The 22,266-nt window shown below is 46.4% G+C and overlaps 6 protein-coding genes across 6 annotated transcripts; 3 read left to right on the top strand and 3 right to left on the bottom strand.

Moving 5' to 3' along the window:
• Positions 1 to 1,208: 1,208 nt before the first annotated feature.
• Positions 1,209 to 3,089, bottom strand: TrAFT101_011190 (uncharacterized protein). Its single transcript, XM_024904740.2, has 3 exons — positions 2,667 to 3,089; positions 2,374 to 2,588; positions 1,209 to 2,313 (listed from the first exon to the last, which is right to left on the bottom strand). Exons 1-3 carry the CDS (start codon positions 2,739 to 2,741, stop codon positions 1,764 to 1,766), a joined length of 840 nt encoding a protein of 279 aa, XP_024754481.1. The 5' UTR covers positions 2,742 to 3,089; the 3' UTR covers positions 1,209 to 1,763.
• A 570-nt stretch (positions 3,090 to 3,659) lies between these two features.
• TrAFT101_011191 (uncharacterized protein) lies at positions 3,660 to 6,480 on the top strand. The gene is made up of 2 exons (XM_024909183.2): positions 3,660 to 4,083; positions 4,153 to 6,480. The coding sequence occupies exons 1-2, from the start codon at positions 4,053 to 4,055 to the stop codon at positions 6,162 to 6,164; spliced, it is 2,043 nt and encodes a 680-aa protein (XP_024754482.2). The 5' UTR covers positions 3,660 to 4,052; the 3' UTR covers positions 6,165 to 6,480.
• A 467-nt stretch (positions 6,481 to 6,947) lies between these two features.
• Positions 6,948 to 8,670, bottom strand: TrAFT101_011192 (uncharacterized protein; the record flags this gene model as incomplete). Its single annotated transcript, XM_024910438.2, has 7 exons — positions 6,948 to 7,116; positions 7,190 to 7,443; positions 7,507 to 8,070; positions 8,138 to 8,193; positions 8,254 to 8,326; positions 8,422 to 8,431; positions 8,657 to 8,670. 7 exons carry the CDS (start codon positions 8,668 to 8,670, stop codon positions 6,948 to 6,950), a joined length of 1,140 nt encoding a protein of 379 aa, XP_024754483.2.
• A 3,897-nt stretch (positions 8,671 to 12,567) lies between these two features.
• On the top strand, positions 12,568 to 13,208 carry TrAFT101_011193 (uncharacterized protein; the record flags this gene model as incomplete). The annotated part of the gene is made up of 3 exons (XM_024906457.2): positions 12,568 to 12,814; positions 12,866 to 12,983; positions 13,049 to 13,208. The coding sequence occupies 3 exons, from the start codon at positions 12,568 to 12,570 to the stop codon at positions 13,206 to 13,208; spliced, it is 525 nt and encodes a 174-aa protein (XP_024754485.2).
• Positions 13,209 to 15,378: 2,170 nt separating this feature from the next.
• TrAFT101_011194 (uncharacterized protein) lies at positions 15,379 to 19,393 on the bottom strand. The gene is made up of 4 exons (XM_024901567.2): positions 18,989 to 19,393; positions 18,661 to 18,926; positions 16,925 to 18,608; positions 15,379 to 16,874 (listed from the first exon to the last, which is right to left on the bottom strand). Exons 1-4 carry the CDS (start codon positions 19,247 to 19,249, stop codon positions 15,828 to 15,830), a joined length of 3,258 nt encoding a protein of 1,085 aa, XP_024754487.2. The 5' UTR covers positions 19,250 to 19,393; the 3' UTR covers positions 15,379 to 15,827.
• A 1,067-nt stretch (positions 19,394 to 20,460) lies between these two features.
• TrAFT101_011195 (uncharacterized protein) lies at positions 20,461 to 21,204 on the top strand. Its single transcript, XM_024909184.2, has 2 exons — positions 20,461 to 20,991; positions 21,051 to 21,204. Exon 1 carries the CDS (start codon positions 20,670 to 20,672, stop codon positions 20,964 to 20,966), a length of 297 nt encoding a protein of 98 aa, XP_024754488.2. The 5' UTR covers positions 20,461 to 20,669; the 3' UTR covers positions 20,967 to 20,991; positions 21,051 to 21,204.
• The last annotated feature ends 1,062 nt before the right edge of the window (positions 21,205 to 22,266 follow it).

Genomic DNA, 22,266 nt, shown 5'->3' on the forward strand with positions numbered 1-22,266 from the left:
ATTAAAGATAATATATAAGGTATAGTAAAAGGGAGAAGAGTTTAATATTATTTTAATAAATAAAGGCTATAAAGTTAAATATATAATAACTATTGCAGCTATTTATTAAAAGAATATAAATTTTTAAAAGATTTTATAGTTTTATATATTTTTTAAAATACTAAAGCTATTTTAATATAATAATATTATTTATATAGCCCTTTAGATTTATTATAAATATAACTTTATTATTAAGGCTGTTTTTAATTTAATAATAAGGAATTTAAATGCTTAAAAGGATTAAGAAGGGAGGGATTATAGTACTAGCAGTAAAGATATCTTTTACTGCTATTATTAATACTTTATTATTAAAATTAATAAAAATAAGGTTTTTAATAATTATAAAGGTAAATATTATTATATTGCCTTAAAGATAGCTAATTATAAAGTTAATTTTATTAAAATTTTAAGTATTTTTTTTTTTATATTATTTTTTATAAAAAAACATTTTTAATTATAAAAAGACTTAACTATATCTTTATTTTATATAGCTTTTTTTTTTAATATTCTTTAAGGTAGATTTATATATATAGAACTTATTTTTATGTTTTTTTATAAACTAGCGCGCCTAGGAGAGCAAGGCTTTTATTATATTACCTTTAGCAGCAAGTATTACATTAATATAATAATTTAAAGTATAAAGATAAATATAATGCCCTTAAGTAACTTAATAATAAGCCTAAATAAGGATTTTTTATTCCTTTGCTTTATTAAAAAAAGTATAATTACTGCTGTTAAGTTACTTAAGATATATGCCTTAAATATAACTTTAAAGTCTTTTATATAATACTTTTAATGCCTCTAAGGCTTATTTAATTAAAGTATAAAATTATATTTTATATAGCTTAGCTGCTGCAATAGTATACTGTTTAATATTTTTAATAATAACTTATATAAATTTTAGTAAATTTATAGTAGAATTAATTTATTTTTTTACTGCAGATAGATTATTAATAAAAGTATTTATAGCAGTAGTTTAATAAAAAAATATTAAAAATTAATAATATTATAATAAAAATAAATTATATTATAATATTTTTTATTATTAATAATGCAGTATTAAGCATAGTATATTATAATATTTTTATTTATTAATAGTAATATAAGTATACTTTAAAGGGGTTAAAATTTTAAAATAATAAAGGTATATAATAAAATATAGGTATTTAATTTTATATAGGATTTACACTATAAAGCTAGGTATCTTTATTTTTTTCCCAATCATCAAACATTTTCCTTATTAGCGTACCCCCCGTGCTATATGGAGCATGCACGGGGATTTGGCTGATTTTAAAGCCCCCCTAGTAGTACTACTAATCTATCCAAGGCACTTGGATAACAATCCATCACAACTCACCAATCAGGTGGAAGTCCCTGATTATATAATGGTGATGCCATAGTGCCAAACCAGACTCATAACCGCCAATCCTTTTATCCAAGGCTATCCATTTCATCGCACAAAGTCTTGTCGCAATTATTATCATTAAGCAATACCCCTTCCTAAAAGAATTTCTGATCTTTCTTTTCTTTTTCAACTTCTCAAATTAGTCTTTTCGAAATGCAAGAGTTTCAACTTCCAGAGTCCCCAAAATTCATAATCGTACAAGCAAACACGTTCCAGACATGCGATATCCCGTTCCCAGAAACAAAGGAAATGTAACAAAACAAAGGAAATTCGTCAGCCATATGTGCTTCCTGCGCTAGTAGAGAGAAAATTCCCAAGTCTAGAACAATCCGTGTCGCCTACTCTGCTGCTTGCCAGAGCGACTTGAGCCGTGGTGATGACCATCTGAATTGACTTGGCCCATCTCAACATCATGTGGACGAGTCTTGTTGCGGCCAAGATAGCCACGGTCATCGCGGACCCGGGCGGCATCGGGGGCTCTCGGCTCCTTATAATGCCGGTCATTATACTGAGATGGAGACTCTCGGCGAGACGGAGGGTTCGACTGATATTCGGGAGGATCCTCTCGCTGGATCCTGTCGTATTCTTCAGCGCTGCTGGGATCAATGGTTGGGATTGGCTGGCCGCTCTTTCGCAATTCCTTTTTGCCCTTTTGACGTAGGTGCTCCTCAAGCAGTGCTGCATTGCGGGTGTTTGCACGGAACAACGCGTCGGCCAGATCACCAAGGAATGGAACCAGCCCAACGACGAAATCCAGAATGATGTTGATCAGCATATGGATCCTCACGGAGGTTGGGAGACCCCCTTCCACTTGACAGCATGTCCTGTACACCATGAATGCCATGAAGGCATCGAGTGCATCGCCAGCCCTGTGATGAAATTAGTTAGCAATGAGTCTTCTCGAACAGTGAAAGACAACGGCGACTTACGCAGGGACCAAACCGATAACGCTGCTCCAGCCAAATCGGATCCCCAGAAAGTTGAAAAGGGACATGTCCAGACGATATGCTCGTCGCTTGACTTTGGTCAAGACTTGGCCATCGTGCTCTGAGATGCCTGGCGGCAGGGCCTTCTTGCGCTTCTTGAATTTGCCAGTAGGCCGCCCGTCGAGCCTGGTTGCTGGGACCTGCTCAAAGTACGGATCCTAGAAAACTGCCGTGTTAACATGTCGTGATCAACCGATTTATCGTGGGTGCATGGAAAGCAGCGGGCTTCATCTTACCTCTTTGCCAAATTTGTTCTGGAGCGACTCTCCCAGAATCTTCTTGCTGACCATCTTCGCTAATACGTTCGCCATCTTTGCGGTTGTTCGACTTGTAGTGCGAGGAAAAATAAGATAAAAAAATCCTCAAGTTCTAGGAAAGGCGAGAAATTCGCTATTTATGCTCTTCTTTCGTCAAAAATAGCAGCAATCAAACAAAGGGCTGTCGACAACCGGATGCTTCTGTTCAAGTCGACTGGAGAGGCGCTTGCTGTCGTTTGTTTCAGAAGCCGCCCTTGAGCGCCAAAAGCTGTTTTTAGAATACAGGCTCTGGCAGCCAACCAAACAAGGTGAGACACGGCAGTCAGTAGCACTAATAAAACTTGGGCGGCTCTGCCGTGCTTGCAGTGAAAAATAAAGTAGGAAAAGAAAGGAAAAAAAAAAAAGAGAGAGAGAGAAACAAGTCTGACGCAGTGGTTTTATGTACTCGTATGTCATTCAACACCGTCACTCTGAAGTGTCTGCAGTGAATGCCAGATGGCGTCGCTCACATGGCATAGCCCAAGAACCTGTTTTTGGAAACGGTCCGCTGGCTGGACCAGGCTCATGATGTAATTCAACTGCTGTTCAGCAGGTGAAGGTGCTGGAAAGGTGCTGAATCGGCGCCGCTCGACCAATGACACGTCGCGGCAGTGGTCCTAGCAGCCGCTAACAGGCCCTTGTTACAGGGGAAAACTTTTAGCGGCCGTTGTTGCTGGCTGCCTCTGACGCCTTTCCATTTTTTTCGCCACGGCGGCCTCGCAGATCTGGAGCCAGAGAGCCAAGATAGGCGAGCGTAGCACCGCCACGCCGATGCGAGCCACATGGTGGCTGTGCTGTTGGGCAGCGTGGCTGGAGCTATACTCTTTGGCTGAGTAGCCCAAGCACACTGTGTGGCTGCAGTGGCGCCACTAAAAACAACGCTCAAGTCCCCTCAGCGCAGACAGTGCGAAAGCCACCCATCCATCATCCAGCAAACAGTGGCTTGATGTACGGCCGCAACGGCCATTTTGCCTCTGCCTCTGGCATCTGATAGCCTCTGCATCTCTGTTGTCTCGGCAAACCGCATCGCAGCCCTCGCCAAACCTCCACCAGCGCAGTCATTGTTTCCGCCTACTCTCGGCTTTCGAACCGTCTGACGATAGGCCGGGCCATCTCGCAATCGCTTGCTGTGGCTGAAGCGCGCGTCGCGATCCATTCCTCAGCTGCTGAACTTCGGAGCGTTTGACCATGCCCAGCATCCTGTCACATGTCCGAACCGCACTCAGCCTGGCCAAGTCGTGAAGATCAAGTTGTCTTATCATTATTATTAATCAGAGCATGGGGCTGAGCTGAACACTATTCAACAAACGGCAAGAGAGACAAAACATGGCTCAGAAACAGATGCAGCTGGAAGACTGTATGGCAACCCCACCTTGTCAACGTGCTCCAAAGGCTGCGAGATGCTGATCTGTTCTAATTCTAATAGGGCTGGACGATCTCTGCGTCCGGTTCATCATCAACCTTCCCCAGGAAGACTTGTCTTCGGTTGCCCGATTGTGCTTCCAAGTTGAAGAGGCACAATGGTTCTACGAAGATTTCATCCGGCCGCTCGATCCGACCCTCCCGTCCATGACACTGCGCACATTTTGTCTACGAATCTTCCAACACTGCCCGCTGCTAGCCTCGTTTTCGGTCGAGAACCATATCAAGGCATTTGAAGAGTTTTTGCAGTACAAGACTCGCGTGCCGGTCCGCGGTGCCATCATGCTCAACCAAGACTTGGATTCAGTAGTTCTCGTCAAAGGCTGGAAGAAAGGGGCCAGCTGGAGTTTCCCTCGAGGCAAGATCAACAAGGACGAAGATGATCTTGACTGCGCCGTCAGGGAAGTCTACGAGGAGACCGGCCTGGACCTCCGAGAGGCTGGACTGGTACCAAACGAGGGTAAGCCTATATACATTGAAATCCCTATGAGAGAGCAGCATCTTCGCCTATATGTCTTTCGAGACGTCCCTATGGATACGGTATTCCAGCCTCGAACCAGGAAAGAAATCAGCAAGATTGAATGGTACAAGCTGTCCGATTTACCTACGCTGAAGAAGAAGGGCCCGCAAAACAATAACCACCAGTATGATTCCAGCGCCGGGACCAACGCCAACAAATTCTACATGGTTGCCCCATTCTTGGTCCCTCTGAAGAAGTGGATCGTTAGTCAGAAGAAGAACGATGCGAAGAGAGCAACGGGTGGTGTTCCGCAGGCGCATCCTGTCCGCCACCATCAGCATATGCCGATTGAAGAGGATCCTACCGAAGATGAGGCATGGGCTCCCAACAATGTTCCCGCTGCTGCGCCTACGATTGAATCCCTTGATGGAGCCACCCGGGAATTGCATCGCCTGCTAAACTTGCAGCCATCTGCTCAACCGTCCATTGAGCCAGCCGTTCAGCCATCTGCTCAGCCATCCGCTCAGCCATCCGCTCCACCATCTATTGAGGCGTTACTTGCACAAGCACAGGCTTCGCGAGCACAAACTCAGCAGGCGCAAACTCAGCAAGCTCAGGCTATACAGACAACCGCCGCTCCACCATCTATCGAAGCCTTGTTAGCCCAGGCACAAGCTATGCGAGCACAAAATCAGCAAGCTCAGGCTATGCAACAACCTACGTCAGTCGCTTCAAGAGACAAGGGCAGTGCACTACTATCTCTTCTCCAATCCCCTAGTTCGTCACAGCTACCAAACGCACTCTCGTCTCTCAAGCTAGCGGAAGCAGGGCAGCCTCGAAACGCCCAAGCCAATGCCAATGCTATGCCTCAGCTTATTCCCAACAGCCACTCACAACCTCCCAACTTTGCTCCACCTCCGCACCAATCATCTGCTGCATTGAACCTCTTGCAAAATTTGAATGGAGGCGTGAGTAACGGAGCACCGCGTAACTACCCTGCTCACCCTGGACATACTATCACGACACAGCAAACTTTTACTGCAACCTCTACCATCAAGGCAGATCCATTGCAGCCACCTCGTATCCTCCAGAGAGGAGAGTCTCTGGAACAGGCCCAGCCAGCTGGCCCAGCAGAACAAGCCAAGCCCAATTTTACTCCATTCGCAGGGCTTTACGACAATCTAGGACAGCCCCGGCCTGGACAAGTGGTCCAACCGTCGCCTTCTGCCCTGCCCATCCCCATGAGCTCTCAAACTCAAACAACGCAATATACGGCATCCAACTACAATTACAAGCCAAATGTGTCTCCGGAACAGAAGCGGGCGCTTCTCTCTCTCTTTGGAACGCCAGCCAAAGCTGCTGCAGACGCACAGCAATCTGGACCAGCTGCGAGCGGGCATTCCATGCCTCGGATGGGATCGATATCTGGACCGATTGCTGATGGGCAACGGAATGCGCCGCCATCTCGCAATAGCAATGCGACGCCGATATCGCAGGCCGACCAAAGCTTTTTGTTGGGTTATTTGCAGTCTGTGACGAAGAATGCTGCGCGTTAAATGGGACGAGCTGAGTCAAAAAGATGGAAATTTGCTGTGTCTTGAAGGGGTTTTTACACGAGAGAGGGCTGTAAGGGAGATGGGAGAAGGGACATTCTTTCAATCGGGGCTGTGATAGTAGCAGCGACTCAAAGCGAATTTGAATTAGCTTATTATTATAATTATCATCATCATTACTATTACTTTGTGTGCTTTCTTGTAGGCGTCTTGGCTATTGAGGAGTAATCCATACTTTGATGTCTTTGTAGTATTTGAGCATCTTTAGCAGCAAGCATACCTTTTAATCATGCTATGTAGTATAATAGTAGCTATAGCTTTAGTTTTGGGGCATTCGTTTCTTATTCAAAGCGATGGTGTTTTTTGTCCGAGGGGAACACAAAGAATTTCCCTGACGTAATTCTAGGACCAGCTCTCACAATGAGAAAATATTTCATAATTCTGGGTCATCTCAACGCTTGAACTTTCTCGAATTCGATTTCCTTGATGATGTTTTGTCTATTTAGCAAATACTGCTCACGTAAAACGCCGCTTTGATGATTCTTCCCAGATGGCAGCATAAACAATTACTTCCAGAGAAGTTATTGCGTATATGCCGCCCTCTATTTATCTCGAAACTTTTATTAAACCACTCCAACTGATGCAATCTATTGATTAATAATTGGGTAGTCTATTCCACTCATTCCCAAAGTTATCCGCAAACTGATGCTTTTACCAAAGAAAGAAACGACGATTTTCCCATCTGAATTTGATAACCATAACAGATGATCATAGTGAGTAGCCACTTCATTCTTCCTTGGAAGCGAGAACTTGGAAGCGGTTGGGCGTTCTGACCCTTACTTGACGCTGGGGGACGGCAGAGCTCGGGGCGCATTGGTCAGGCGTGCTGGGCATTTCGCTCAAAGGCTGGGCACACTCGTCGACATCCCACTCAATTCGGCTGGTTTTGTACTTGCTGCGAACAAACAGGATCAATAAAATGGGCTTTGAAGAAGCAATAGTAAGGAAGAGAAGAGAATTGGGCTTACAGCCGGCTTGTCATGCAGGTTCGCGCATACATGGCGCTCGCAACAGAGTTGGTGCCAATGTGGCAATCCCCACCTCGAAACTCGACGTTGACAACCTCGAGGTTGTGGATGTGTTCGAGATCCTCGCAGATAGAGGCTTCTGTGTGGTTGGGGCCGCATTTACGGAGGACAATGTTGCGAGTGACGCCTTTGGCGATTCGGTTGGCGTGATGGCCAGGGATGGTCTGGTAGCGTTGAGACCAGCGGATACCGACCTGGCATGTTTGGTTAATGGAATCACGACGAGAGAGATGTAATGGTTTGGAGGAGGCGCTCACTCTCTTGTTTTTGAGGAATAGGCCGTTATTACGAACGTGTGCAAAATAAACCTCGGCAGATGCGGCCTCTACAAAGGTGATGGTGGCGGTAGCCGCGCCATGGGTGATGTAAAACTCGTACACCAATCCACCTCTAATAACGTCTGCGATATCGCTGTAAGTTGTTCCATCAGGTAGATTGACGAGGCGAACCGATCGCAATTGCTCGGGCGTACGAGGGAAGTCTGGCTTGGGCATGCTCGTAGCCCGGTCAGGAGGCTCGCTAGATGTTTCGTGTTCATCATTGACGCTGTCAATCCCGGGAGAGCTGATCTCGGCATAGCTGAACCCATCGTTTGCTGGTTGACTGCGTTGTGGTGGTGGTGGAAAGGGATAGATGCCAAGTTGGGCGCCAGGATCGACATACGGGCTGGAGGTGAACGAGCGACAGTTGATGGTACGAGGAGTGCTCGCATAGGAGACGGAATCGAAGTCGTTTGCGTTCGATTCGGTGGCGTAGAGGTCTTGGGCTGGGGAGGCGCTCGGATATGCGACGGCTTGTGAGCTCAGACAAGCATTGAGGGCCTGTTGGAACAAATTAGATCCTTCCAGGGGGGGACGCGGAAGCTGCAGAAGGGAATGCCGTGCTGACCTCGATGATTCTGACGTCCGTAATGGGAGTGCTGAGAAGGCAGCGGCAGAGATCGGCTGTTGGCACAATGTCAGCTGTGATGGAAGAGTTCTGGAGGAGGAAGAGAAGCTGCGTACAGTGGTTCTGGGCGGTTCGGACGAGATTCTCGTAATCTGCGCGAGGGATGGTCACGGTATCCTCTGGCAGAGGCTAGGCGAACTTGCGGATTGGATTGTTAGCGAACGGACCTGTTGTGTAACGGCTGGGGGGGCGGCCAATAGATGGCAGAGTTGGCTTGAACGTACGAAATTGCCACTATGGTGAGAGTCTGGTTAGCCAACAGCACGGCCAAACAAGAAAAGAGAGAAAGCTGTTGGGTGGCAGCAGCTTGCAGATTCCTCTTTGTATGGTTTCTAGAACCTCTATGGAAGCAAGATGTAGCTTGAAGGACGGGAGAAAGGAAGAAGACGGAATGGAAGCTGAGCAGGATCCGACACTGGAGGAAGAAATGGCAAGGATGCAAGATGGGGGCTGGCTTACCGAAAGTCCTGCATGGTGAAGGTATTTGGTGGACGAGAGATGCTTGAGAAAAGGATTTGGCTGGGAGCAGACAAAGAATATATGCAGAGGAGTTCGGGCGTAAATTACTTGCACGGGTCGCTGCCAGCTGGCGGTTGCGTTTACAAAGAGAGGTGACAAACCACAGCACCGTTTGTTGCGGTGCACAGACTACCTATGGATGTCGAATTGCAGATTCAACATGGAAGGAAATTGGTTTGGAGGAAGAAATTCAGGAGCCGCCGATAAACACAAGGGCCTGCTCTCCAGACATTGCTGGAGAGGCTGTGGCTGGTTGTTTTGGGGGCCTTTACGCGGCATGCAAACATCGCGATGCCGTCAACAGCATCTTTGGCGATGGCTGCGTACTTGTCTTGTTCTTTCAATTGTCTTTTCCACCAGAAATGATACATTTGGACCTGTGAAAATCATTGATAAAGCCTTGCATATTTGACAAGGCAGGTTCTCGTGCTGGCTGCTCTCCAACTGGACATAAGGCGTTGATACAAATAACCGCGCCGTTCGTCTAAGCGGCATGCTGTTTCCTCTTTTCCCTTCTACAATTTTTTTTTATCTCTTCTGCGCTCAGCGAATTCAACGTATGATTTATTATAGTTTCGTTTGATACGCCCCCTGTGCTCGCTTGAAACGGAACCTGGACATTTAGGCACATGCAGTTATTTGTTCGTGCCTTGCCAGCACCCGAGATCATGTAGCCGCCAACGCTAAAGCACAAGATTTCAATATCAAGGGAAAAGAGATGCACAGCCAAACGCCTCATCCCAATAGACAGCTTTATCTGCCATATGCCCCAGCATTCATTTGTAAACCCGTGCGGCTTGTTTTGTTTGAAGCGGCAAACGCCTTTCGCATGATGGGCATCTGAGTTTCATTTGTCACCACCATGATCTAGAGGAAACCCGTTATGTGCCTGCAATTCAACTAATACCACGTATTAGCAGCAATACATTCATCTACATGAAGCGCATGCAACTTGACTTGATGCTGCACTACACGCTACTGTTGGGAACCGTCCTTCAGCCGCAGCTCAGCCTCATGCTATGTGACTTCAATCCAAGACATCAAATGTCAAACGCCAAAAAGATTTAGTCCACGGAACATGATACAAAGTACATGTACATGCAGCCATCCCCCACCATCTACATGTTCATTTACATCGGCTGCCGTTACCGAAAATGCTGGGCGGCTAATATTACTAAGACAACAGGCTTTGTTCAGCCTTGTGTCAAGCAAACACGCAACTGAATCTTCACACCATCCGAGCTTGGCCAATTCTTAATTCAGCTCCAGCAACTCTTGATGCCGCTCGCGCCTGTTTGACGCAGAACCTGAATTAGTTAACAGACCGGCCTAGAAGGGCGAAGCAGTTGTTTGTATCCGAACCATGTCGCATTCACTCGGCTGCTGCGGCTCTTCGTGGGTGTGATTCACAGTCATGATGATTTGATCCACGTCATTGTTCATCCAGCATGTATAACTTATAACAAATGTCCTATGGCTGACTTGCTACAAACGGGAGCTACATTCGCTGTTACAGCTTTTCTTTCCTTGAACGAGTACGCGTTCGTCACGAGCTTCTTCACTGATGTTGATCTAGACAGCGCACTGCTACGAGACAAGATCAAAAAGAACAAAAAACATACAACAGCCGGTGTTCGCTGATGGTCACCCACTCAACTACTAATCTGCCTCTCATTGGCTTGACGATGGGAGAGCAGACGGGATCCCGTATTCTCCAATGGATATGGTCGTATGTGTCGTACAGTTGGTTAATTTTAGCTTATAGAGAGAGAGAATGGCATAAGAGTCACCTAAAAAGAGCAAAAAAGAAAACATACAACAGCCGGTGTTCGCCAGTGGTCACCCACCTGACTACTAATCTGCCGGTTAGTGGCTTGTCTATGGGGGAGCAGACGGGACCCCGAATTCTCCACTACCTATGGTCGTATGTGATATAATTGGAGGCTGATTTACTTTATATCCTCTAAGTTAGACGTTTCCTCAGCCAGTTTATCTGCATTGTGATAGATTATAGGTAGTAGGATAAAGAATGTTTCGCCGCCAACAGCGAGATCGAACGGGAGAGGGATAGCAACACAGTCAACCATGAATGCTGCTGAGATGGGTCCAGGACCGAACGCCTCGTATACTGCACAAACACGGCTTCAAAGACTTCAGCGGGCAGCTCATTAAAGACACTACCGCTATCTGCAATTGCTAGGGAACGCATCGTGTTGGTCGACCGCTGGAATGAATCATTGCGGTGTCCTCACACGATTGCATCGATACTAAATGTCCACTCGGTGAACTCTGACTTGCCATTTGGAAATGCTCGGTAGGATGGCTCTGTTAACCTCAAGTAAGACTTAAACAATTGTATTCTACCACTCATCCATAGATCATCATACCAACACTTGTAATTAGTTGTACCGTTACTTCGCCATGGTCATAGAAAAGTCTGCCAACATTGAAGGGTATACGCCAAGTTAGTCTAAGATAGATCTCCAAGTGTTTCACATCTCAACTACATTTAATCTCCCTATAACATACAATTACTCATGACTTAAGCACACATGACTATAGGTAGTGGAGGATTTGGCGTCCCGTTAAGCTCTTTTCTTGAGCTCAACATTTTCCAGATTTTTGCATTCCACGACTCCAGATTTGGAGTCACATAATTCCATTTTTGGTGGTTAAGCAACCCCTACGCTAAGATGCTTGCCACCTTTTAATCCTCTACCAACGACGAAAACGAAACCAACACTGCCACCGTTCTAATATCCTTTCAGTTCATGTGTCTATGTCGGGTCATCTATTTCCTGATTGCTTTGAATCTTGTCATCACAGCAAGCCATATATAGCATGAAGTAGTAATGATTGCTCAGCAGACCGGCCTTCACTTATACTGACATCAAGACACTCAACCAAACGCTATTCCCGCTGACTGGCCAAAACGTCAGCACGCTCAGCGATGGTTCAACACACCTACGCGACATTGAAGCCGAGCCTGCATGCTCATATTTCCCTGCGCGTATCAGGGCACGCGCCCGTACGAGGCTCGGACTGCCAACAGGTGGGTGCGGAACGAGGTATCACAAGGCTACACGGCTGTGGCGGAGCACTTTCATTGGCTTAGCCGTGTTGTTTTCGTGCCATGCCGCGAGTTCAAAGTCGCGAGGCCCTGCTGCTTTCCCTAAAAGAGGTCATATCCAACTGAGATCAACTCTGTTTCATCCATGACTTGGTAGCAAAAACTGGCTGTCTCCCTTGTTCTTTACAGCCATACAAACAATGCATATGCACTCTTCTCTCCGCGAACCGTTCTGGGGCGAGGCCACGTCTTATCTAAAGTATGTTTTAGAACTTTCTGCCCATGACTTGAGGTCGTTATAGCTCAAATCACTTAGCTTTTGTGAAGAGGCAGTCCTCTCCATGCCCTCTCTCGCCCAGGCGGCTGGATGGCCGAACTCGTTAATGAACCGTCGCGATATATTAGGATTATGTCATTACACGATATGTCGCCGAGTTTATCAATACGTTAGTAGCTTAGCTTTCTGTCCGTGATATAACATACCTACCCGGCCCATGCTGTCTTGCATCTCGATATTCACTAATCTAGTTGCATTTTAATACTTGCAGTCGTCTATGGATTATATGGTCTGTCCAGACCCTCCCTTAATGGCCAGACCCGCGCTCGTCTGCTTTCTTACAGTGGATTGGTTGGCGTGGGCATTTGTTCTGCCAGCTATCATATGACCTTGAAATATCACACCCAAATGTGTACGTGCTATCATCTATCCTTACCCACTTTGTGCTCAATCTCACCTCAACTCTAGCAGATTGATTGTCCATGCATTTTCTTGACCACGCCAATGGTGTATCGTCTCTTGACGTTCAAGGGTAGCCCGCAGCGTACCAAGCTTGTGGCCGTACTTCTTACCATCTTATTTACAGTGGTTATGGTCACTCATATGGTCATGGACGAGTTCCTGCTTCATGCAACGACTTTTGGTCTTGCCGTCTATCTAATTGCAACTCGAACGCTGAAACGTATTTCTCAACAAGTGCCGGATGATCGCATTAGGAAGAACTTTCGAAATATCGCCCTATTTGGCTGCTGTATGTTGTCCTAATTTCGTGAGTCTGGGGTTTGAACTTACGGTAGCATAGTTAATTTCGCCTTTGGGTACTTTGTGTGGCTATTGGATGACTGGATATGCTCACTACTGACTTCGATGAAGCACTCAGCTGGCCTTCCCCTAGCTTTTTTCCTCGAGCTACATGGATGGTAAGCTTGCTTTGTAGTTGCATGGTTACCCTTCAGTGAAGCCATGTCTAACGATGATTGATCAGGTGGCACATTTTTATTTGTATCGGGGGCTACTTTGGCGTGGCTCTCGTCGACGCAATAACATCCGGCGTAGTCCGTGAGGACCCGATTCATCGTCTTGCCTGGCCCGTCCCCTCGGCGAGATTATTGTCAAGTGCAAATGCGTCACCAAAGCAGGAATAAGTTTGCCCATCAGAAAGTAAATTCACTACAACATTCATTGAGAAGACATGATAGATGTTGGCATTGAGGTTGGTATAAATAACACCATTAATTATAGTGATAATAAGCTTTTCTTAAAGCTTCTTCTTCTGTTTTATGTTAATAATAACTGCAGTTAGCTTTTTATTTACTGTAGTAGACATGTGTACAGAGGGAGGAAGCGACAAGATTAACTTTGGCATCGCCTTTTATTTGCCAATTGAATTGAAGCTGTAAGACAATTATTTATTTTTATTTCACTTCTTTCTCCTCTCTTTTCCTCGACAGCTGTGTAAACTTTCATTTCTCAAGGTGTACCAGAAATTCTTTTGCTCAAGCAACTAACTTATAGCATTTGAACTATTGTTAACATTGTCCAAAACATTGAAAGCAGTGCAAATAAACTTTAAATCACACCACCAGCAGGAGTTAAGCTCATCTCAGTCATTATAAATAGTACATAGTTTATAGTGTTATAAAAATTATTTACATGCTATCTAGTATACACAATTATAGCTCCCCCTATAAATAAGCTACGAACCGGCAGATTAGTATCTACTTGAGTAGGTGACTACTAGCGAACGACAGCTATTGTATATATATAACTAAGTAGATATTTGCTTTCAGGTTGTAAAAAGTCGAGATGACTGTGATATAGCTGCTTCTAGCAACTGAAACCATCACATACGACCATAGGTAGTGGAGAATTCGGGGTCCCGTCTGCTCCCCCATAGACAAGCCACTAACCGGCAGATTAGTAGTCAGGTGGGTGACCACTGGCGAACACCGGCTGTTGTATGTTTCTCTTTTTATATCTTTTTGCTCTTGGCCTAGGTAGTTATTGTGACATTGTTCTCTTCTTGTACTATGTACTCTCATGACTCTGTTTTTCGGTTTCTGGAGTTTAGACAAACAACTGATGCCAACATCCCACTCTCCGCTTTGGTTCTGGTTTGAATTGTTCAACAAGCCTACATTATCAGGGCAGCAAATTGCTATGAGCATCTATTATTCTCCGTTGTCGTAGCCCTCAGCCTCTTCAAGCTAAGAGTGTTCGTCAGGAAGCGTGATTGCCCTGTCCAGCGCGTATGGCAAATCGTGGTAGCGTCCGCAAATCATCACGGCAGCAGATGACGAGCTTACTGAACGTGTCGAACATGCCGCTGGGCGATGTCGCGACGGTTGGGTAACCTGAACTGAGACCGACGTTACCACCAAGAAGTTGCGTAAGTTCATTTTCAATAAGCTCGGAAATCTGGAGACATAATACTTACTACGCAGATGTTACTTCAAAGAATACTGTGCAAACGGTGAGTGACTATTAAAAGTTAGCTTAATACTCAAATACGAGAATATGGAAAAGTTGAGAGCCCAACTAGAATGGAGTCGTTGACAATTCTGTCACCCTCATCCACTGCATTGTCGTAGTAATCAGCCCTCTACATCAGCGTCTTTGAAACCGGGAGGCGCCCGCTGTCGTAGCACATTTAATAGTCGTAGCGCTTATTTAGAGAGTCAATAATAGGGCAGCCAGATGGGTAATAAGGCGCAGCATATCAACTCTACTGAGAAGTTTGTAGAACCAAAGAAAGCAAACAAGCACAACGACAGCATTAATAAAGTCCAGGTTAATGAAGATAAAGATGAAGTATAGAGGATAACGAGTGATAGATTCCCAAGAGGATAATGTACACATCTATGCGGCAACGATGTCAGTTCATTGCTTCGCACCTTCGCGGCCACTATTGCAACCTGGTGGCCCATATTGAACTTACAGTGTAGCGTCACAAACTTGACATGAGGCCGCCACCACTAGGGCAGTAACAACAGTAACAACAGCGATCCTCAGCCAAGTCGTATCTAGATTAGGAGGTGATTGGGTTTAGCTTTGTCGCAAAGTTCTAATCAGGAGAGGTTTTAAAGAGGAATAACCACAGACCAGACTAAATGGTAGCCCTGAAACAGGTAGCACAAGATGTATCAGCTTGTACCCCCTCTAAATTCCTCTTTTAATATGCCAAATTGGTATTTACGGTCGCGGTCTACATGCAGCCATAGCATAGTGCGTCGCCGAGTCCCCCACGAACTGATTTTTATATCGTGGGGTACATTTCCCCGGGCATGATTCTACGTCCCTGTCTATTTCTGACAGGATGATCCGTTATGAATGATTGACAAGGTATCTTTCCAAACATGTTTTTTGATCTTCTCATGTTCTGTACTAAACATGTGTGCTCGGTGACTAACCCTTCTATCCCCTGTCCACAGGGAAGATCTTGGCATTTCCGGACATGTTTTCTCCACGCTCCTGTCTGCTTGTGTATTCACGTCTAACTCCTCCAAGAGAAAATGGCATATATGGATACATCGAAAAAGCATCTGGTATCTAATACTCTCGTATCCTGTCTCCTTCTCTTCATCACATCCTCCTTCCTTAACCTCTTCCCCCACGCACCTCTCTCCGTGTCCACATCCCCACTCTCTGCCCAGCTTCACCCAACTAGCAGCCTCTGGGATTCTAGCAAGTAGAATCTCACCCTCATACAAAGACTGAGCCTCACAGTCTTCCTCGATACCACGGGGCTTCCCGCCCCTTTGTAGTCATTGACGGGGCTGCTTCTGCTGACGGGATGCTTCCACATCATTGCGCAAGCTGCCGTCGCTAACAGACGATAGGTCCAAGTACGCACCAAAAATGCGCTGCTCGATGTCCATATCCTTCCAGCTGACGCCGTGCTGTTTGCGCGCCTGTCGGCGGTAGAAGAGACGTTTGCACCACTTCCACGTCTCAACCCCCGCAAAGAACAGCGCGGCAGCGACGAACACAATGCCCCATTCCCAACTAATGCCTTTGTGTTTGAAGACCTTGGTATTGATGACCGGGATATAGAGCACGGGAAAGAGTGTCACAAAACCGAGCATAACAGCCCAGAAAAGGAACTGGTTGCGCCAGACATCGTGGGCCCACTGCGTAAAGTACTTCTTAGAGTCGGGCTGCATGCGGAACAAGGATCGTCGTTGATCAACCATCTCCCAAGCCAGGAAGAGGGCAAACCACGTTAGACAAGCAAATGTGGTTGCACGCGCGCGGAAAACCGTCTCGCAGCTATCATTGTAGCCTTCGTTACAGCCATGACCAAGCTCACCATTGCCCCAAGCATAGACACGGAGCACGAATGAACTGAGGCAGAGCGCCGCAATCCAGAGACCGTAAACAACCATGTCAATGAAGAATTCGAGCGTGAAGATGCCGGTCCGTAGCGATTGGGGTGGCCGGCGAAGAATGTCCGGCACCGCGCGCTCGAAGCCCAGACCCATGTCGGGCATACCCGAAGTCGCCATGATGATCCACACGATTTCCACGGGAGTCAAGGGGAAGACTGAGAGGCCTGAACTATCCTTGAAGGCTAGGCCGACAAGGAGGGTAGTGGCTTGGGCGATATTCTCGGCCAAAACGTGGAGGACGAACTTCTGGATGTTGTCAAAGATGCGGCGCCCTTCTTCAATCGCCGCAACGATAGAGGCAAAGTTGTCATCGGCGAGAACAATGTCGGAAGCATCCTTGGCAACGTCAGAGCCAGACTGACCCATGGCAATGCCAACATCAGCACGGCGAAGCGAAGGAGAGTCATTGACGCCATCACCAGTCTATCGAGTGTCAGGTCATTCGCAGAACGAAACTCAACGCAGGAACTTACCATGGCGCAGAACTTCTTGCAGCGATGAAGGGCCTCGACCATCCGGACCTTTGTGTTTGGCGTGCATCGAGCTATAACCAGCGGCAGGACGGGTAGTTGGTCGACTTGGTCATCCGAGAGAGCATCAAATTGGGCAGCCGTCATGACCATGGCTCTTGCGACATCTGGGGAGACCATATCCATACGTGAGGGCAGGATGCCAACATCAATAGCAATGGCCTTGGCAGTTTCAGGGTGATCACCAGTCAACATGTGAACTGTTATGCCGGCCTTGTGGCATTCTTGCACGGCAGGGCCGGACTCAGGACGGGGAGGGTCGTAGAGGCCGATCAGGCCCCGGAAAACAAGGTCACACTCAACAGAAGCACGGTCAATCTCGTCTCCCTTCTTCAGGTTGACATGGCAGGGTTTGGATGCTAGAGCCAGGACGCGAAGCCCCATGCCAGCGAAAGCCTGCATGTTTCGAAGAATCTCCTGCTGGAACTCCTCACTCAGAGGAACCATGTCATCCGAATCGTTGGTGCAGTAGGTGGTGCACGCGTCAATAACACGCTCCACCGCGCCCTTGGTGAAGGCGAATAGCTTACCAGAGCAGTTGTCCTTCATCAGAGTAGACATACGCTTGACATCGGAGTCGAAAGGCAACTCAGCAACCTCGCTGTACTGGCTGTGCTCATCATGACCAACCAAGCGTAGGCGATTCCAGTCAAATCGAGAAGCAAACACCTGGATGGCAATCTCAGTGGGGTCACCTCGGCCGTGCCATTCACCATCCTTCTGGACGACAGTTGCGAGGTTAGCAAGAGATGCAACGCGCAGGAAGGCGGCAAGGGCGGTATTGCTTTGGGAGAGGAGCTCTTCGGCAGAAGCGACGGTGCCGCAGGCGTCGCCACCTTGCTTGAGGTTGATCTCGTGGGGCTGGCGTGGGTCGTAACGGATATCACCAGCGGTTGGGTCAAATGGCGATGACGAGTTCCCAATGGTGTAGGTTCCCTTGCCAGGCAACCATGCACCTCGAGCAACCATCTTACCCTGGGTTAGGGTGCCGGTCTTGTCAGAGCAAATGTCGGTAACAGCGCCCAAGGCCTCCAGAGACTTCAGGTTTCGAACAATGACATTCCGCTGAACCATTCGCTTCGTACCCGCAGCCATAGTGATGGTTAAGACAACAACCAAGCTCGCTGGAATCATGGACAAGCCTGTGGCGACGGCATAGATGATAACCTCCTGCCGGGAGTCGAATCTGTTGGCGGCGAGCACGATGATGGCACAGATGACGGCGATGCCAAACAGGATGATTGCGAGCTTAGAAAGCTTCTTCTGAAGCGGTGTACCAACATTGACACCAAGGAAACGTCCAATGGCGTCGGTCAAGGTCAGCGTATAGGCCTCAATATATCTGTGAGGCTTGGCGGAACCATCAGCCTTGCGCTTGACGGGACGGATCTTGCTGTCCTGCTTCTGAAGGGCAGAGGCGATGGCACCAATCTCTGTGGAGGCACCAGTTGCGAAGACCACGCCTTTGGCACGGCCCTTTGTGACGGTGGAGGAGCTATAGGCGACATTGAGACGGTCACCAGGGCCAGTGGCATCATCAAAGATGGCATCCTCGTTCTTACGAACCGGCAGGGACTCGCCTGTCAGGAGGGCTTCGTCGGTCTCAAAGTTGACTGCTTCGATCAGTCTACAGGAGTTAGCAACCAACGCAGCCGGCTATGGGGTTATGACCAACTCACCGGACGTCAGCAGGAATTGTATCGCCGGTCTTGATTTCGACTAGATCGCCAGGAACAATCTGGTCAGAGGGCACAATCTTGGAATTACCATCCCGGACAACGCTTGCGGTTGGAGACGCGAGAGAGCGCAGAGAATCCATCGTCTTCTCGGCCGAGTATTCCTGGAAGAAACCTACGACGACGTTGAGTAGAATTACGAATGTGATTACGCCACCCTCGATATAGGACTTGATTCCATAGGAGACAGCCATGGCGAGAATCAGGACCTGCGAAGTGACACAGTGAGCCCAAGTAGCGGTTGTGGATGCGAACATTAGGAGAAACCCACCATGGTCATAGCATTGGCGATCTGTGCGATGATAATCTTGATGGGATGGGTGCCCTCAGCTTCACCGAGATCATTCTTCCCGTACTTCTCGAGACGCATGTTGGCCTCTGCCTCGGTCAGACCGTTAATGGTGTTTGCGCCGAGCTCGTCGACGACTTGTTTGAAGGTGAGCGCATGGACAGGCCTGCTCATTGGCTCATTGCTCTGGCCTGAGAGATAGGCCTCAGCCAGTCGATCATTGGCCTTCGTAGACATGCCCATTGTCAATGGCAGGCGATGGTGATAGAAGCTCGAATTCGCAAATCTAAGGAGGAATCTGGATAAGTGCGACAAACCAGGAGGTTGGAGGAGGAAGTGAAATGGTCAAAGGAATAGTCAATTGGCGATTGAGCTGGAGTATGGAGTCTTAAACACTAACCATATGTTGGATACAAGTTCTGAAAAATTCAGGTATCGGACAGAGTAAGGGTTGTTTGTGGATGGATGCAACGCAACGACAGACAACCATTCTCATTCGATGGGAGCCCTCTAGGTTTTCCCAAGTGGGTTGCGTAGAGCCAAGAACATCTTGGCGATAATCAAGTCGGAAAAGGGCGGACGCGAATTGAATGCTGTTATGAATGTCAGGGAAGTATAGCAATCTACCATGATGCATGATCAACTTGGTAGCATTCGGATAATGTATGGAATCTAAAAATACAATTCCTTCTAAACATGTATCCAGAACTCAGTTTCTATCGTATGGCGAGAATTGCAACGGCATCCAAAACGCCCAGATCAGGTATGTTCTGTAGCCTTCCAGCTCCACTGGGCAGGGTAGCCGTTGTGATTACCTTTTATCTAGTCTTGGCGCCAGTGGGGTGAAGAGAATGACATTTGAGAGCTAGAAACATTATTCCAACATCAAGCAAGTGAGCCAGCCAAGCAAGCCAGCCAAGCGAATAACCCACTTGGGTAGTTTTACTAGGTTGCATGCCAAGGGAGAAAGTACTCGGAAATTGTCAATAGAGTTTAGCAAATTTTTTGTATCATAATAAATCATTATTCGTTATCAGTTATCAGAACAGGTAATTTAAATCTTATTAAAACAATAACTTCGTAAAAGTTATTGCTGAAATAACTTCAAAGCTTAAAATCCAATGCAACCTCATATATTATGTATCATGACGGCTCGGGATTATATTACACTATAGTTTCTCTTAGAGTGGATAATGCTGCAACTAGCACAAGGCCAGAACTGGGCTTCTCCCATCGTCTATTTTGTAACTGGCAACAGCGCAAACTGGCAGGGGTGTCAAGCCATAAATTAGTTACAAAGTGGATTCTTACTATAACCTTGTCTAATCAATTTGGCGCTATAAGCTCTGAGGCTTGGCCCAAGACATACTTGGTATTCTCCATTTAGGCGACAACTTGGAAGATTTTCGAGGTGAAACGAACAATATACTAGAAAATCTAAAATTACCGTTTATAAATAGTCCCTAATGTGAATCTGACTCGGTTTCGTTTACCTTCATTCAATTCACAGCCTTTCCACCAGCAGCTATTCACTACCACTAAGTGGCACTCTGCTTCAGATAAGCATCCACGGCTCCTCCCACAAATGGCGAATTCATCTCGGGGCACGGTTTGGCCGCTACTTACAAAGATCAAATTAAAGACAAATTTATTCTAGTGACTGATGGTACGTCTCAAAATAGCCTTGGAGAAGAAGTCTGTCCAGCAATTGCCGAATTTGAGTCCAAGCCTTCTGATTCTCGCGGGCCGCAATGCTGAAAAGCTCGAATTCACGACAAATGCCATTGCAAAGGTCAATCCCCAGGCAGCTACCAAAACTCTTAATCTAAATCTTCAATGTCCATTAGCGGTCAAGGAAGCAGCCAATATTGTTCATTCTCAGGATGGCGTGCCACACATTGACGTCTTCTGCCACAACGCAGCCATCATGGGTCCTGCATACGGAAATATAATGGACTGATTCGAGAGGCAGCTGGACCTTGCAGGTAAGCATTCGAGAGTTTCTATTTCAGGTTTAAGATATGTGCTAACTCGGATCCTTAAGACCACACCGGAGCGTATCTTTCGGACTGCCAGGTTGCGAATCCTTATGTGCACCCCGTTAGACCTTGGGCATGTAGTGAAGTCAAAGCTACGAAGCTCTGGAAGTAGACATAGCATTTTGCCAATGCGAAATTCTCATTCTATATTATTTAGGGTCAATTGCTTACAAACTTAGAATTGAGCATATCTCCTCTTGTAATCAACAAATAAATGCAGATAAAAAAGGTATATTGTTCCGACTGATGGCGAATGTCTGCCGGCACGTAGCCCCTGGTCCGCTTCTCAAAGTTTACGGAGAGAGCGGTTTAACTACCATATTAGATTCTATATAGCAGTTAAGACTAAGCAAAAGTTAAAAGCTAAAGCAATGAATAAGAAACGCAAAGTTCGTTGATGAGTACCACCTAATGAATGGCCTCGTAAATGCTGGCTGCTTAGCTCAGCGCCTATTTAGCCCAGCGATTGCCGAGCTGCCCCCCCATGAAAGTCGCTTAAGCTTAAATTATAACATAAGGCTAAATATAAGAAAATCTCCAGAAGTTACATGTATTTTAACCCCTTCGTATTTGGGTATTTCCCTGCGTCTTATCCGAGCGCTGCGAATCCCAAGGCTTGCTGGTGAAAATGTAAAAGTTAGGGACTTGCACCTTTATGATCCAGTGTGATTGCTATTACTCTACATGTAGCAGCGCCTGGAGGATGCCACTATCTAAAGCCCACCATTAAAGTTCTTCGCTGCGTAAGTCAAACGATTTAAATTGAATAAAAACTAGTTCTTAAAAGCCCGTACTCTACATATCAACCACGAATATTGCAACTTTAATGACAGCTCAGAATAGTGGAAACAGGTTTTCGTCAATTTGGCGCGTCCATTGAAGATATCCTCCGCTAGTAATGGAACCAATATTGCTCCTAATATTACTCAATGTCACAGACAGATTGAGGCTATAAAACATTATTAGCCAAAGCTTTAAGCATGCTATTAGCCGCAGTTGTACTAAATTGGCTATATAGAGACATTGCTTCGACGTGTTATACAAGGTGGCATTGCCTCCGCATGTGATATAAGGTGTCACGCTCAAAATCTCCGTAAAAACCCGCAAAAACCCGTCACCGGTTAAATCTTTGTTTCCATGATTGCATGAAACATATGCAGCCCAGGGGTTTATTCCATCAATCGCAGATTTTAAACTTCCTACCAGGAACTTCTATAAATA

This window comes from Trichoderma asperellum, chromosome 7 (assembly GCF_020647865.1).
Source record: "Trichoderma asperellum chromosome 7, complete sequence".
Taxonomy (NCBI): domain Eukaryota; kingdom Fungi; phylum Ascomycota; class Sordariomycetes; order Hypocreales; family Hypocreaceae; genus Trichoderma; species Trichoderma asperellum.

Bases quoted from the DNA above. Each gene is read 5' to 3' on its own strand.
- TrAFT101_011190 (XM_024904740.2), bottom strand. From the start codon at position 2,741: ATGGCGAACGTATTAGCGAAGATGGTCAGCAAGAAGATTCTGGGAGAG. The intron at 2,589-2,666 runs GTAAGATGAAGC...GCAGTTTTCTAG, and splicing joins AGAACAAATTTGGCAAAGAG to GATCCGTACTTTGAGCAGGT. The intron at 2,314-2,373 runs GTAAGTCGCCGT...ATTTCATCACAG, and splicing joins GTTATCGGTTTGGTCCCTGC to GGCTGGCGATGCACTCGATG.
- TrAFT101_011191 (XM_024909183.2), top strand. From the start codon at position 4,053: ATGGCTCAGAAACAGATGCAGCTGGAAGACT. The intron at 4,084-4,152 runs GTATGGCAACCC...TAATTCTAATAG, and splicing joins ACAGATGCAGCTGGAAGACT to GGCTGGACGATCTCTGCGTC.
- TrAFT101_011194 (XM_024901567.2), bottom strand. From the start codon at position 19,249: ATGGGCATGTCTACGAAGGCCAATGATCGACTGGCTGAGGCCTATCTC. The intron at 18,927-18,988 runs GTGGGTTTCTCC...GTCACTTCGCAG, and splicing joins TCGCCAATGCTATGACCATG to GTCCTGATTCTCGCCATGGC. The intron at 16,875-16,924 runs GTAAGTTCCTGC...GACACTCGATAG, and splicing joins GCAAGAAGTTCTGCGCCATG to ACTGGTGATGGCGTCAATGA.
- TrAFT101_011195 (XM_024909184.2), top strand. From the start codon at position 20,670: ATGGTACGTCTCAAAATAGCCTTGGAGAAGAAGTCTGTCCAGCAATTG.